This window comes from Giraffa tippelskirchi, chromosome 10 (genome assembly GCF_054371585.1).
Source record: "Giraffa tippelskirchi isolate mGirTip1 chromosome 10, T2T-mGirTip1v1.2.pri, whole genome shotgun sequence".
Taxonomy (NCBI): domain Eukaryota; kingdom Metazoa; phylum Chordata; class Mammalia; order Artiodactyla; family Giraffidae; genus Giraffa; species Giraffa tippelskirchi.
Genome location: NC_137284.1, coordinates 91,003,028 through 91,019,933, shown reverse-complemented (window position 1 = coordinate 91,019,933; position 16,906 = coordinate 91,003,028). Strand labels below are relative to the sequence as shown.

Genomic DNA, 16,906 nt, shown 5'->3' with positions numbered 1-16,906 from the left:
AGACTCATGGTACCAGATTTCCTGTAATGAGGATGTTGGAGTCAAGAATCATACAAAAGGATGCCGCTGACAAAAGATGACACCATCATTCCTTAATAGAAGTTATATCATGCGTCCTCCGTACTCAAGACCTTTGATGGCTTCCTGGGTAGGCTTCGAGGGGACAAGCCAAACTCCCTAGCATGTAATTCAAGGCTGTTTCCAGTCTATGTCCAGCCTAAGTTTTCATCCTTATCTCCTGTCCTTCAGCATCACAAATAAAATGGAATTTCACACTCCCACCCATTTAGACATGCTTTTCCACCTTTCTTTTTCCTATGCCTAGTCATTCCCCAGCATCCTTAAGGGCCCAGTTCAAATGTCATTGTCTGGATGAAGTTTTGTGTATAGCTAATGTCTGCCTCCTCCCTGTGCTGCTATAACCATGAGGTTGAATAAGCAGGACTTGAGGTTGAAGACTGTCTACAAAATACAGGTTCATTCTTCTTCACTAGTGACCATATTCACTCAGACAGCTTTTTTAAATCTGTATCCTTTTTGCACAAAAACTAAGTCAGATCCCAAGGCTACTGCTAGACCAAAAAAGCAATCAATCACTGTAGTAGCTAGTCTCAGTTCAATAACAAATACCACATGGTTCACCATAATAATGCAAACTCCAAACTTCACCCGTAGCATCTCCTTTCCTCCAGCTGAGGTCTGCTGAGTAGAAAAGAAATAGAGGTCAACTCCTTCCCCCTCCTCCACTAAGTGACTGATTTTAACCTTTGAATCATCAAGGGCTGGGTCAGGAGGAAGGAGAAGAAGCGAGAGGCAGTTATTGTTGTGAGTGGGAATTATTGATCTCATGATCTGGCAAATGATCGAAGCTGGATTTCTCTTGGATCCATCACAAAGCTCTTTGGATATGTCACCACTTTTCACCAGAACTGGGGATTTCTCACCTGTAGCTCCCCAATGTATATCTCTCAGGTTATGTCTACTTCCGCTGCTTCCCACTGGGACTCTGACTCATGACTTCAACCTCTTTCAGCTGAGGGCTCTTTGCCCCTCCAGGAAGCTCTTGGGGGCAGGATCTTAGACAGACCAGATTGCCTCTTGTGTGCATGGGTCCAATCCTAGTCTATGGTGAACATTCACTTTGAATCCATCATTGGGAGAAAAGAAGTTAGTTACTTCAAAATGTAGCCCTCTTGTTACCCAGCCACCTGCCAGGCAGCCCCAGTTGTTAGTCTAAGCCCTTACAGAATCCCTTCCAAGGGATGGCCTTGAAATCCTGAGCCCCAGGCTTGAGGCAAGTGGATGATACCTTCCTCCCCTGCAAGTTCATGGATGTGACTCACAGTTCACCAAGAACCCTCTGGAAAGGAATCATCTCTCTGCTTTCCAGCTGCCAACCTACTTCAGCTTCAGGCTCACTCATTCTCAATTTAGGGAAGTGGCTAAGTCATTTTACCACCTCTTTTGTTAGGTCCTTATATTTGGTCCATCATTTCACTTTGGAATGAGGAGTAGCACCTGTTTTATTGGCACCTTATTTCAACATTCTGTTACAGCATACATATACATCTATGAGAGCGTTTACAATGTTTCTTTGTAGTTATGTTTGTCTCCCTAGTTAGCATGTTAGCTTCTTAAGCTTAGGAACTGTTTCTGCTATTTTTGAATCTCCAGTGTTTGGCACATGATACACTATGCTAGTTGAACAAATGAAAAGCTGAAAAAATACCAAGATCTAGTTTGTGAAGAAAGAAAATAAATTTATATTCAAAGATGACATGAGGGCAAAAATATTGTGAATGGGATTGGATATAGCAAAACTGTTAAGAAAATGAGCTTAACAGGGTTCAAATCTTGGTTTCACCATTTACTAGCCATATGGTCTTGGGCAAGTTATTTAACCTCTTGGTTTCTCAGTATCCTCACCTTTAACAGAGATGATAGTATATCCATCTCATGTTGTGATAATTAAATAAGAAGATACATGTAAACCTTAGAATAGTGTCTGGCATATAGAAAGGTCTTAATAAGTATGTGTCTTCTTCATTGAAAATTTTGAGTACAAATAAGCTCCACAGAGAAGTGAATATAGAGAAAAATAAGTAGAAGGCAAAGGATTGAGATGAAAACCCCAATTAGGAGGGCAGAAGGAAGAATAAGATAGAAAAATACAGAATTCATAAATTATGTCATCCATGTATGTCATTAAGATGATATCAGAATTAAATGAGGTAAATGGATTAGGTTGGACACAAGTATTTCCCATAGGTGTAACTTTTGGCAGTCAAACTAAGGACCAGTTTCAGTTGGAATTAAGTTGAAATGACATTTACATAATTAAAAAATCAATAGTAGTTTTCATTATTAACAACAAATGATTTTTAAGTGCTGTTCATAAGATAAAGTAATAGTAGTGAGGATGTTGATGTTAGAAATAGAGTTTAAGGATGGCAGGTCAAATAGGAAAGATAAAAATGAGTCACTGGCATTCATAGTACATATTTTTCCTTATCTTCTTTAAATTTGTTTCCCGTTTCTTTGGTAATAATATTTAATCCATTTTATCTGAGCCTGTCCTTGTTTATCTCAAGTAAGGCAGAATGATAGAAGACCAAATAGAGTAATTAACTTAAGGAGTTATGTGATCTGGAGAACTGCAATTATAGGTCACCAGTTTAAATCTGTCCTGGGTTGGTAGAAGGCCATTACCATCTGTTGGTTCTTTAGTAATTAATATGAAGTAGGTGTCTAACAGTATCAGCTTTTAATGTAGAACCCGACCTTATGTTTGTTGTGCTTTTTTATTTGGACTGGTAAGCTAAAGAGGACTGTAAGAGGTTACAGAATTAATATGTTCTTCCTGGGCAGCCATCTGTGTTTCTCCTCCATTCTCTTTGCAAGTTCATGGCCTTGTCTGACTTAGCTTCCAGTGTTTTTCCAGAGAGCTTGCCCATGTGGAAGAAAAGGGGCAACACATTCTTAGAGTATTTCTAATTACCATCATGATTTTATTATTTCCCATGAATCCCTAAGCAGCCTTCTATTCACAACCAAATAGGTGGGGCTCTAAATGCCTATAAATCTAGTCCTGGAAGTCAGAAAGCTCCCCAGAGCACCACCCTTCATTAGCAATCTCCACAGTAAGCCAGCCTTGGACTCAGAAAAGCAAGGAGTCTGAACTCACTTGATGTTGAATCGCCTGTCTTAATTGTTGGTTGTAATAATATTTCTTCTTTTATAGACAATTGCATCCTTTCTTTTTTTATACTTTGGTATATGACTCCTAGACTAATCAAGAATTTCTTGTGTCAGTTGTTTCTGTTCTGAAGATACAGGATATACTGTGTCAGTCTGCAGTTGCTAGAATCGGCTCCTGCTGCCACAGCTGCCATTCCCTGGCAGCACTCTCACTATCAGGTGGCTGTGGGTGTTTTGCCACATTTAATAGTGGAAGGCACATTCTTCCTGCCTGAAATGGGAGAATGATTAATCTAAGGGGAACTTCTGGTTCTCCGACTCTTTGAGAATGGTATTGATTATGTCATCAAAGTTTAAGGGAAATGGTTGATTTTTTTTTTTTTCAGCCCCTTCCATTTCAAACATACAGAATCAAGAATCAGTGTTTCACCTTGGGTAGGATTCTGATACCCATCTCCATTGAATAGCATGGATACTGGATAATAAATAATAATAACAACCATAATTATGATAAGTAGTAGTAGAAGCCGTAGTAATGGTGGCATTTCATGAATCATCTGTAGTTGCCAGCACTATGAGGAAGGCCTTTTGATATAAATTTTATATCTACAGTTGGTAAACACTGCATGTCTATAAAGAGCCTGAGAACTTAGTGCTCAGGTTTCTTTAGTCATTCTTGAAACATCTGGACGAATCCCTCAAAGTTATCTCTTCCCAACTCCTCAAACACACATACTGCAGTCTGAAAATGTCCTTAATTTCAAGTTCAAAGAAAAGTGCTAAATGTAAAATTTTAAAGAGTCAGCCTGGAGCTGTTGCAGCTACCTGCTTTCTATAACTCACTGTTAAAGAAAAGACCTGCAAAGGTCAGGAAAGTACTCAGAAGAACCCAGGAACAAATGATTTGGAAAGAGGTATGAGGAGATATTTTGGTTTTTGTTTTTTCTGTTTTCTCTATCCTTTAATAGTACCCAGTGAAGCAAAATTTCCAAATGGATCAATATGCCATGGAGATATATATTGGTCAAGCAGCTGCTTCATTTTGTTTATTCACCCCCATCTTTGGTGGCAGCCAAAATTTGTATTTTGAAAGCATGAATCATCCACAATTGCTTGATATCTGTGTGGGAAAGAGAGTGCATGCTTTGCTCAGTCACTGTTAATAAATGTTTATATCTGCTCAGCTAGCCTGGTTACCCTCAGCTTGCAAAGGCATAAATCACTGGCTTCTGTCAACTCTGGAATTGACCCACAGATTAAATGCAGATCACTAGGAGATAGGTGCTGTTCTGTGTATTTTTTATTTTTAAGAAATCGTCCCACTCTGATTGCTGTGCCTGCACCTGCTAATCTTTTTCTATTTATTATCCTAGTTCATTGTATGGATAGCAAAGAATGCCAGATTACTCCTTCTGCACATTTATGTCAACTTGTGTTGAGAAGTAAATCAACATTAAATGTCACAGATTATGTTGTGAAGGTTTGTCCTTTAGAATAGGCTGTGATCAAATATATTTAAGATAATTTTTCTTAAAAAGTAATTTATTAAATTTTGCAGATGTATGTCAAGGATTGGGAGTAACTAAGTATACAGAATTTACATATCTTAATCTTTTATTTCTGCATCCAGTTAGACTGCTTCCTCTCTCTTCCATTTACTGTTGATAAATATCCAATAATAATGCCAATGTTCCTAGTTTAACAAACACCAAAGGCCCTAATGAGGAGCCATTAGGTAAATCAACAACCCATTAAGGAGAAGCACTAAGTCAAAAAAGAGAGTCTATTAATTTTCTTATAGCTGTTGTACATTATGCATTTGCCAAATTCATTATCCCAGTGGACACTAGGCAGATCTCCAGTCCTGAATAAGAATTGGAGCTTTCATTCTGGGGTTCTGCTGTCACTTGTCTATTATCACAAATTGTTGAATCACTAATGAAGAATAAAGGTTGTAGCATCCAAATTATGGAAAAAATGTAAACTAATTTGTCTGCAAATGTAGAGTCTTAACACAAGTTGAGGCTAGTGAAAAAAGTCAAAGACAAATGGTGAAAGGGATGATTACATTCGAAGCAGAATTTATTTCTAAATGTGTGTTTTGGGAATATAGTCCCCTGGCAGAGCAATATCTGCCTGCCATAATGCCTAACTTGTCTTCCATAAGTTGGGCACCCCATAAAGAGGTTTCAAAAATCCATTTAATGATTTTCTTTTTTTAGACTGTAAGGACAAACAGGAGGAAATCAGATATGCTTTCCAGAAATATGCTTTGCAAATCGCTGTACTGGAAACTATCTGGTCTGTGACTTGAGAGATTTGAGTACTGGCTTTCTAATGAGGATAAACCTGAGCTCAGTAAGACTTGTGGCTAGACCATGTTCTCATGTCTTTTTCTATTAAGAATCGGAATGTTAACTACGGTTTTCTGGCTACATTCCAGCTTGGTTAATTGCATGCTGTCTCTCTAAATTCGCTTTGCTTGGGATGTTCCTCATTTTGGATTGCATTGCTCTTATTGTCATGTTTCCCCCAAGAGGTGGGTACATGATATTGTAAAATGAGCCAGAATGTAATTTGTTAAACTAATAAGAGTACTTTGGGGATGAAGGGTTAAATGTAAGTAGTGTGTTTTTCACAATTTCCCCCCAATGAGGCCTATTTGTACAGTAATTAATGTGGAATAGCACTAGTGAAACATGAAATTGAGCCAAATCACCATGACAAGAGTGGCAATAACACAGAAACAAATAATTTCAATAAATTCTACTAAAAATAACCATTCAAACAAATCCCCAGAGCCTCCCTTTTCTTGTTTGTTTATGATCTGAAGCTGACACATTTAATCACTAATTATAAGTTAATACAATATTCAATGTGAAATTTATTTTATTCTATATGAACATATAAAACCTAGTAACATTTCCCATCATCTTTGTACTTAGCACAGCTCAGAACTCAATTATTTACATAGTGGTACTCATTAAGGTAAGGTTTGTTAAATGAATGAAGATAGGGGATGAAAGAAGGAAGGGAATTAGCATTTACTGATTTCCTAAGATTTAGCAGTCTTTAGAATAAGCATGTTACTTGCACTATCTCATTTAATCCTCACAATTGCCCCCATTTCACAGATGAAAATAAAGAGGCTCCTAGAGCTAAGTGACTTCTCTAAGATCAAACAGCTTTGATTTTCAAAGCCAGGTACATTGTATAATAAAGTCTCAGCCCTTTTGTTCCTCAGTATCTTGCAGCCTCTCACGTTGTGTCTGGTGTTCTGGGCCTTAATTTGAGGAGGCAAGTCTGAAAACCTCAGACACTGTGAAAGTCATATTGATCTCTACAGACAAGGTTAACAACTGCTCTGTGGAATTTTTCATTGTTATTCTTTCTCTCATTACTCCAATTCAAATCTGTCACTATGGCTATTTTAGAATTGTCATAACTATTGCCAAATAATTACACACTTGTCACAAAATATACCATAAATTGAATCTTTATGAATCGTAGTACAAAGTGGTTCAAATGCTTAATGAATCCAGAAAAGAATGAGAAAAAAAAAAAAGACTCTTTGAACTCCCTAAAATTTGCTCACTGTGGTTGAATCTGTTGTGTTGACTAGAGAAAATGCACTTCAGCCCTCCTGCACCTGGACTGTGTTTATAGCCAAGTTATCAGTTTTTTAACTGACATTAAATTACCTGGAAATTGAATGTGTGCAAAATGAAAGAAATTCATTTTGCCTCACGAAAGAAATCACTCTCTTCCTATTTTGTTTTTTTCTTTATAAGCATGAAAGTCTGTACCTTTAAAGACCATTGAACCAGGATGTAGGAAATATATATTTCTATGTGATAATAGCTACAGCATGGTGAGAGGCTTAGTAAACACAATGATATGTAATGCTGTAGGTCAGTCCATTTCTGGTCACTCAGTCACATATCTCACTTTAATCTAGAAACTTTTATACCAGTATATTTTGCTTCCAGACAGTGGCTAATTTATGGCTCTGCCAACAATGCCATTTTAATTAATTTTATTCATCTTATTTCTCTTTCCTCTGCTCCTCATATCTCATCTGTTTGCGTTGCCTAGATTTTAATTAAAAAACCTCTCCTCTCTAAGGAGCAATCTGAAGTGGCAAAAATAATCACTTAAAATATTACAGTCATTAAAAAATTGGCTGTGGTGGAAGCCATGCATTTTCAATTTTCCTACAAATGATGTTTTAGCTTCCTTTTAAAGTGCACTTTGTATCTGAATTGTCTGCCACCAGCCAGCTTGGCTATCAAAAATGGTCTTCCAGCTGGGTGGGCTGAGTGACAACTCCTTAATGGAGGAAATGGATGGCTCTCTGCTCATGTAGAGGGGAAGGCACACCAGGCAGATTTCATTCCATCTGCCACCAGCTCTCTGCAAGCTGGCATTGCCCAAATGCCCAGTATACTCACTCCAACTAAAAGGATATCGTCAAAAATAAATTGTAAGGCTACAGATACCTGAAAGAATCATCAGGGCCATTAGACCCTAGGGAGATAATATTAAGAGGTGCCTCAGTGTTCATCTTTGATGAAAACCTAATTAAACTATGGTGGAGGTGATTGCAAGTACTTTTTTTACAAGTACAGAGGTGAAGTCATTAACATTTTCAGCAGAGTATAAAGAGCAACCTTAGGAAAATGCTGTCCTGAATTGTGGCCAAAGACTTGTTATATTGAGAAATTTGCACTGATGTTTCCTGTTGATGTTTTTCTGAATGGCAAATTCATGTCACTTAGTTACAGTGTGTTCTGCTTTTCAAGTAAAGGAAATCCATTTAACAGCAAAGTAGAGAAATATTTTTGATTGATAGATGGAAACAAATAAGGATGATATGTTAGGGATTTTTAAAAACTGGAGCTTTCATAGTACTTAGAAGTATAAAGTATGTGTCATTGGTCAATGCTAAAATAATGAAATGAAGTAAAAATAATATTTAATGTCATTATGTAATTAGGAGGGCTAAGGATAGAAAGAAATGTATAGAACCATCTGCATAATTTATATCTTTACTTTACTCAAAATAAATTCTTAATTATTTGATACTCACCATAAGTTATTCAAAAGTTGAGACTCAGGAAGTCACATGTTATTTGTAATCATTTGCTCTGCAAAAACCTGCTATATTTTTACCATACTCAATATAAAATTGTCCTAAATTCCAAAGTATTTGTGTTTTTATTGTATCAAGAGCTCATATATCTCACAGAGTTAGAAATTTAACTGTTTTATGAAGTTGTTTAGACTTTAATTGTCATTGCATGTAAATGACATGAATTTGAATAGATGCAAAGCAAAAACAACTGGGTATTAAAATCACTGAGTAATTTCCTGAAATTCTTTTCATTCTTTAAATTCACATTTTGTTTGGATTTTTAACATAAACACATGTATGTTATACAATGAAAGTTCATGTGTAAGAAAAATGGCAGCAGACACCTTGCAACATTAAGTTTTCCTAAGGGAAATGTTTGGCAATCTGCCAACGTTTAGAGAGCTTTAAAGTTCTAATTCATGATTCAGTATATTCTGAAAATTAATGAATGATTGTAATATTTTACCATATTGTATTGTGCAGTTGTATTATTACAAATGGTCTACTAAACCACCAAACGTCTTTGGTAACACCCAAATAACTAACAAAAAGATCCTCTAAAATATACCTCAGTTTTTTTTAAAATACCTACTTATTTTAAGTTTGTGAAATGAGTTTAACAATATGGTATTCAGTTTCATAATGATCTTTCTTTACATAAATTTTCCATCTCAACTAAATTAAAATATGCATCAAATATGTTAATAAATACATCTTGGAAGAGTAGCAAAGTATAATTATGTGTAACACAGAGTCTTCAAATATTAACAAACAGTTCTGAGGTAAACAGAATCAAAATGGAAATAATTAAATTGATGTTTAGTCAGAAATGACCAAGATTTTATGTTAAGCAAATCACTCTTTTCATTACACAAATATATTCTTCTAAATTGTAACATGAGATTATTCCATTTTCATGTGAATAGATGTTTCATGTTTGCCTCTTACTTGGACAATGACCTAATATCATTTGCATCAGTGTAAAAGTCATATTAATTCCAAATGAATATAGACCACAAAGAGTCGGACCCAAATAAGTGACTGAGCTGAACTGAACTGCAGTTGCTCAGGATCCCAGAATGGGAAGATAATTGTAAAAGCCACTATTTAGAGCTTGGTGGCTTTATTATTAGGAAGGTAATCTTTGTTATTCTAGTTGGCATTCATTATCCTTATAGAGTACGTAGTAGTAGAGAATCTTTGGGTTTGTCATTGCTTGACAGTTTCATTTTACTGTTAAATAAACTAAAACCTAGTTTTGATCAATGTGTGTGGATTAAGGATTGCATATAATGAGCTCAGTGTAGCACCCATGAATAATGTGTACTCACTGTGGTGTGAAGAAGATCTTCAAGCAGATGAAGCCTGCCACACAGTATAGCATTATCTAACCCGGGGGCTTCCTTAGTGGCTCAGATGGTAAAAAAATATACCTGCAAAATGGGAGACCTGGGTTTGATCCCTGGATTAGGAAAATCCCCTGGAGAAGGGAATGGCTACCCACTCCAGTATTCTTGCCTGAAGAATTCCATGGACAGAGGAACCTGTGGGCTATAGTCCACGGGATTGCAAAGAATCAGATACGACTGATCAACTAACACTTACACTTTCAAGCTGATGAGAGGCACAGTGTGTATGCCTTATGTCTTAGTGCTGTGAAATGACTCCCCCAAGATCATATGCTCCAACTCTCTGAACGTCTGGAAACTTCTGGAAACTTTTTTACTCTTCCATTATAGTAATCTGATTTCCCTCCCTATTGATTTTATCTGCCACAATCAGTTTAATTGTCATAAAATATTTCTTTGCACATACTACTGCTCTGTTTTAGAACATCACCGCCGATGGAATATAGCAGTGACCTCAGAATATCATTTAAGATCCTCTACAATCAGGCTCCAATCTAATTCTCAAAATTATGCCTACTTGTCACCTGTCATTCATTCATATTTGTCATCCAACTTGGATTTTTATCCATCCTTTAAAGCCATTTGAAGACCTGCTCTTCCATGAAGCCCTGGACACAATGACTGCTACCTTCTTTCACTCGTTAGCACTTTCCATATGCTGCCTTTGATATATCTCAACTAGGCTGCAATTTTTTTAGAGCAAAGATTAGATTATTATTATAATCAATTATAAACCTCTTCCCTCCACTGACTTCCTTGATGCTTCCTACCTTGTGAGTTTTCCATAAAAATTAGTAATTTCCATAAAGACATAACCATATCATAATTTATTCATTTATTAAATTATTCCACAAATATTTTTTAATTACTGCCATATACCAAGCATTATGCTAAGACCTGGAATACAGGAATATGATCCTTGCCCTACAGAACCTATAGTCACTGATCTAACTGAAATTCTCTGTCCAATTATTTTTCTTCATTTCTATTTTATTTTAAGAGTATATGAAACTTGAAAGAATGTTTGATCTTTTATTTATTAGCATGTCTCTATGTGTGACATTACCAGAAAATGATTAATGCAAAAACTTATCATATTTTTAAAAGTTAAGTACTCAGTTTACCCAGCTCTATAGTTGGATCTTGCCTTTGCTTCTTCACTTGAAGCTGGAAAAAAAAGTATATTAAAAAAAACATCACAAGAAATTGTTTTTCTTTATTTTCTGTAAGCCTGGTGTTCTTTCGGAGAATGACAAAGTTTGTTGTTTACAGGCTCCTCATCAGGGACATCATGCACTTCCTAGATCTGGTCAGAAACTTTTACTGAAAAGCTGGCTGAGAATATACCATCATATCAGGGATTACTTTGACCTTTTCTGTATTCCATGTTTTGATTAGCAAGCTATTCTGCTCATATCCCATTTAGAGACAAATTGTGAAAGGCTTGAATGGCAAGCCAGAAATATATGGAATATTGAAAAGGTCAGTGTGATTTAAGTCCAAAACCACAGTATTGAAAATATATGACAAGTCATTATCACACTTAATTCCCACAACAAGGACTGTGGTAAAGATGGGAAATTATTTCAATTAAAATATTCTTGTTTCACATTGAAGGCTGAGGTGGCAAAGCTCAAATGGTCTCTTGACTCCTCTTTTGGGATAACTTAATAAGTTAGAAAGAAATTGTAACTGAATTAAACAAGACCAAAAAAAAGAAAAAGAAGTAACAAGCTCGTTTGATTTCAGAGTCCATCGTAGAGGGAATAATATAGTGACTTTTCTAAAAACTCTAATTATACATGAATAAGACAGATACAGCCATAAAACCAATTCAATGAACACCCCACGCTCTCTTTTTATCTACAGCATAGCTGTCAGTCAGATGGGAACTCCATTTATTTCCATGGAAATGAAGGCAGTGAGTTCAATTTTGCCACCACCCGGGACGTAGATCTTTCTACAGAGGATATTCAAGAGCAGTGGTCAGAAGAATTTGAGAGCCAGCCTACAGGGTAAGTAATTGTTATCTCCCATGCTGGGTATAGCACTTACATTTATTCCACTGGACAAATTTTAAATGCATACTGCTAAATAGCAAAAGCATACTTAAGTCAATACTGGAGAGTCTTATCATGGACAAGCCAAAGGGGTACACTTATCTTAAACATTCCTTATTAAGCAATCAATTATTTTATGCATAGTAAAAATTTGTGATTGCAAATATCTTTTAACTTCAGTTGAATACTTATATCTCATCTTTGTTTATGCAGCTTTTACCAGCTTTTTGTTTTTGTTTTTTTCAATGTGTGTAGCATATAAAATCTTTCCACTACTTTTATATTGAGACTTTCAGTTGTCTCCCTGGGATCTGAGATTTATAGATGCTGTTACCGATTTTTAGTGGAATATGGTTTTGATCTATAACAAATTAGTTGTTTTGGGGGTAAAATTTACCATTTAGAGATTTTTAAAGGAAGAATATAAGCCTGAAGTTGAAACAATGAGGATGCTTTGGTGGTAGTATTTTCTTGCTTTTCTAAACTATGTGCCTGATCTTCTGGGTCCAGTGTCCCTAAGATATTTCTATTAATTGAACAGTACTTTCAGAAGTTCAAATTGAGAAAAATTAACAGGTTCAGAGAATCAAAATTCATAAGATAGTGTGTGTTGGAATTCTAGAAATTTTCTGGTTCTCACCTGGCTTTTTTTTCCAGTACATGTACACTTGTAATCAGAACACCAGATTCTTGCTGTTTAGTGCATGTTTTCTGAAACCATGATGAAGGTGAATGAAATTAACATAAAATATAGTTTCATAATGATTATGAAATAGCAATGACTTAACTGTTAACTATCAGAAACTTTTCAAGAATACAACATTTGAGGTATTTACATATCTCTGATCTCAACAAATTCAATCAAAACTGGATGAGACCTAAGTGCCTGAGGGACCAGAGGGCCACCATGGACTTCTTGGGTTCCCCACTTCCTATGCATTGCCCAGAAACTGCATTTGGACCCGATAAGAGGGAAATCTGACCAGCAGCCTGAGCTGCTGCTGCTTGACTTTCTGCTGCCACATCAGGACCTCTCACTGTTGCAAGCAAGATTTCTACTAGTGCACACAGCCCTGCTCTTCCTGTCTCAGGGAAATCTAGCCTGTGAGAAGCCTCTGAAGAAAATTGACGCCTTGAGGGACCCCCTACTCAGGGGGTACCATTGGCTTCTCCAAGCCTAGCAGTAATGCTCAGGCCCTTAAGTCCACAAAGTCCTTCTCTTCTGAGGTTCTTGTCACCCTTGAAGTTACATGTCCAGTATGACTCTGGTGTCTACTTGAGGGACCAGCGACCATTGTTTCTCTTTCTTTGTGTCCAGGCTCTCCCCAGGAGGCTGGCTACTTTCCTTACACAAACGGGGCTCATTCCACTCCCCTCATAGACCATTGGTGTGATTTAGAACTTTGACCATGCACCCAAGTCTTCTTTACCCACTTTCTGGAGATAAAAGACCCATCACCAGCATATCAGCTCTTTCTGACTTCTGATATAAAAGACCAATTCAGATCCCTTTCCTAACAATGGAGCTTGACTGCCTATGAGAGGGTCCCAAATTTTCAATCACCAAAGACTCATTGGCCTCCACTCCTTCACCTCTCCAAGTTTGTACTATCCATGCAGCAGTGACAGGTTATTCTTTTTCAGTGAGACCTATATCCCCTGGGAACTCAGGTGATGCCCCAGTGATATCCTGACACCCAGCCTCCTTCCTACTAAAGCAGAGAGAGAAACACAAGTCTCCAGTGGTAACATTCTGGCATGCAAACCCTTTCCTATCTGTTTATCTAGTTAACTGGCTAGCTAGTTAGCGATGCATCTCTTTCCTCTAAGTTCTAATGTCCTCTTATTCTTTTGGGAAGAGATAAAATTTATTTTTACCTATGGCCTTCATATCCACATATTTCCTCTCCTAGAATGTTTTTAGCTTGTTTTATTGTGTTTTTAGCTTTATTTTAGCTTGTTTTATTATCAAAGGTCGTCTATAGAAGAACAAAAGAATGCTTTACTATATGGACTAATGGTCCACACACCTCTCCACTACTAACATTAGTGGAGACTTAGTTCAAACACACAGAAAAACCCTTTAGGAATTAAGCTTAGAAAGGAACAGATTTTATATTAAAAGAAACCAAACATACTTTAGAAAATTAATGTACTAACCCAGAAAAATAACTGGCAAAAAGTATATTCCAGTTAACAGATCAGACATTCTGTTATCTCAGAGCACTAATGATATAAGAATTTGTGGTTAAACCAAAACTTTCATCTTCCAAAACAAACCAAAAGAAATAAAAGTATCTATGCTTGAAAAAAAAGCTAGTTAACACAGACACAGAGGAACATCAGACTAAATTCCATTCACTTAGTGACTCACATGGTTTCTTTGGCCAATTCTCAGTACTGAGATATATCAGGTTTTGGTCACAGTTAAGAGGCTGGTACTTTCAAGCCGTGACATTGTCAGCAGATTTCTGTTCCAATAACATACAATAATGTGCTTGATAAAAGCACCTGTGTCACTGTAATTGGAACACAATTAATTCACCTAAATTCTGAAATCAGCTTAATTATTCTAGCAACCACACCTTAGGTTTGTTGTAGCTTTTCCTCTAGGATATCAGACCACACTGCCCCCTCTCAGAACTACTTCATTTATACTCTTATCTGGTGAACCAGTTATCCATGTTGGCCCTATATTACAAAAAAAAAAAGATATAAAAGGATAATGAGAGAATCTAGTACTTTCTTTGTTTTGGGATGGTGATAAATTGCTGGTTTAATCTGTAATGTTGTATGTGAATGTGTATATGTGTGTATACCTTCTCCACACCTATTCACTCCCAAATGCTGCTTTATTGATCTAGCATAGAATGCTGTTGTAGTAATTCTTAATCAAAACTCCAGTGAAGATATCCAGTCACAATTAAATTAATGTGAAGCATTTTTACCTAGGGTAAGAACTGACAAAGAAAAACAGATTAGGATCTTGGTAGTGAAATTCTTTATGTGTTTTTGAGCCAGATTTACTGAATATTTGTCTCATTCTTCCCCTCAACCATCACCACCCACACAGACAATTTATCATCATAAGCTCACTGCTCAAACAGACATAAAACATAGGTGTTAAATTCCCACAGTATTCAAGAGTGACCAATTGAATTGATTGAATTCTGACACTTTGAGGTCACTTTCTTTTAAGACAAAAAAATCAATTATTAATATGGATATAATATTTTCATCTCTTTTAACTATGTTTTTTCTCCCATGAGAATTATGAAAGAGAAAAAAGAATATGCAGTCCTCTCTAATAATATCTTCAAAACATTTCATATGAATTCAGGCAAGAAAAAGTTTCCACAGTCATTATGACTTTTTTTGGAACCCAGTTTCCAAATATTCCCGTTTCCTTACTATTTGAATGAAACTGTTTGATCTCAGATCACAAAGATGCAAAAATTGTTTGCCTTTCACATCACAAAGCTGTATGTAGACAGGTTTATTTTAAGTGGAATTTTAAGGTTTATTTTCTTTTTCCTAGAGAAGACACATCTGTTACTTCAGCAAGATAGAAACTTTAATAGATAAACTGATAATTTATATGAGCCTTTGTGAACTTTGGCTTAACCTTACAAACACATCATTTAATTGGCAACTACAGTATCTCACCTAGCCGAAGCTGTCTTCAGGTGGGAGACGGCTTTGTAGAGAAACACATTACTAGAATATGGAATTTGTATACTTGTCATGCATGTTTTTAACTATTCAGATAACTTTTAAAAATATCTGTTTTATTGCTTTCACTGAAGTATTAATGTTAGAGAATCTCCACAATGTAATGAATGTTAAGCTGTGTTTTGAAGTGTAATTAATTTACAATGTTGTGTTAGGTTCAGGTATACAGCAATGTGATTCAGATATATATATATATACATAGATATATCATAAATATGTGCTATATATATGATATATATGTATATATATTTTTCAGATTCTTTTCCATTATAGGATTATATATTATAAGATATTGACTATAGTTCCCTGTACTATATAGTGGGACCTTACTGTTTATTCTGTATATAATAGTTTGTATCTGCTAATCTCAAACGCCTGATTTATCCCTCCCTGCCTTTCTTCTTGGTAAAATGTTTGTTATCTATGTCTGTGAGTCTATTTCTGTTTTGTAAATAAGCTCATTTGTACCACTTTTTTATGTTATACATGTAAACAATATCATATGATACTTGTCTTTCTCTGTCTGACTTACTTCACTTAGTATAATAATCTCTAGATCCAGGTCTATTCATATTACTGCAAATGGCAGTATTTCTTTTTTTTATGGCTGAGTAATTGAATATCAGACTATTGAATAAAAATAGCATACTCTAGTCTTCCCTAACTGCCTCAAATCCTTGGCAATTATAGAAAATGAGCAAATGAATCTGTAATGACACTCTGAAAGGAAAAAGTGTGCCCTAATTGAGCCAGGAATTAGGAAGTGTTACAAAAAAAAAGACCAAAAAAGGAAAGGATCTGATTAAAGGAGAAAACTATAACTTAAAATACGTATTGAATGAGGCACTACAAGAAGGTGTAGGTACTGAACACAGGAATCAGATGGGGCTCTGACGTCCTGCTGTGGAGATTGCCAAGTAGGTGAGTCTCTCACTGCATTCAACTTCTGTGTGGACACTTCTGCCCTTAGGAAGAAGCAGTGAATGTGAACACTTGGAATGGAGAAGCAGGGCAATCCCAGGTGACTGGAAACCTCAAGTATCCCCATGGTACTCCCCACCCAAGGGCACATCTGCTCTCATTGGTGGGCATTTTTACACCAAAACTAAGGGTGAATAGCGGATACAAATCTGAGCAAATGATCTGGAATCATCAAATCTGAGGAAAATCCACTCCATAAAAATAATTAATCAAACTAGAGAGCTAAGAGCTGAGAAAATAGAAGTAGCAGAGTAAACAAATGGAGATTTTATAAGAATTATAGTTAATGTCCTCAGAGAGATAAGAAAGCATACTGTATTTGTTAAATTAAAACATTTTATGAAGAAAAAAATAGAGATGTGAAAAATGAAAATGTATGATTGTTGAAACAA

The 16,906-nt window shown here is 36.0% G+C and overlaps 1 protein-coding gene across 2 annotated transcripts in view; it reads left to right on the top strand.

The window, feature by feature from the left end:
- RELN (reelin) overlaps positions 1-16,906 on the top strand; it is a 555,021-nt gene that overhangs the window by 314,214 nt on the left and 223,901 nt on the right. For both annotated transcript variants that reach the window (XM_081535825.1, XM_081535826.1), the window contains exon 11: positions 11,611-11,756. In XM_081535825.1, coding sequence (XP_081391951.1) covers positions 11,611-11,756 — 146 coding nt within the window. The remainder of the gene's footprint in view (positions 1-11,610; positions 11,757-16,906) is intronic.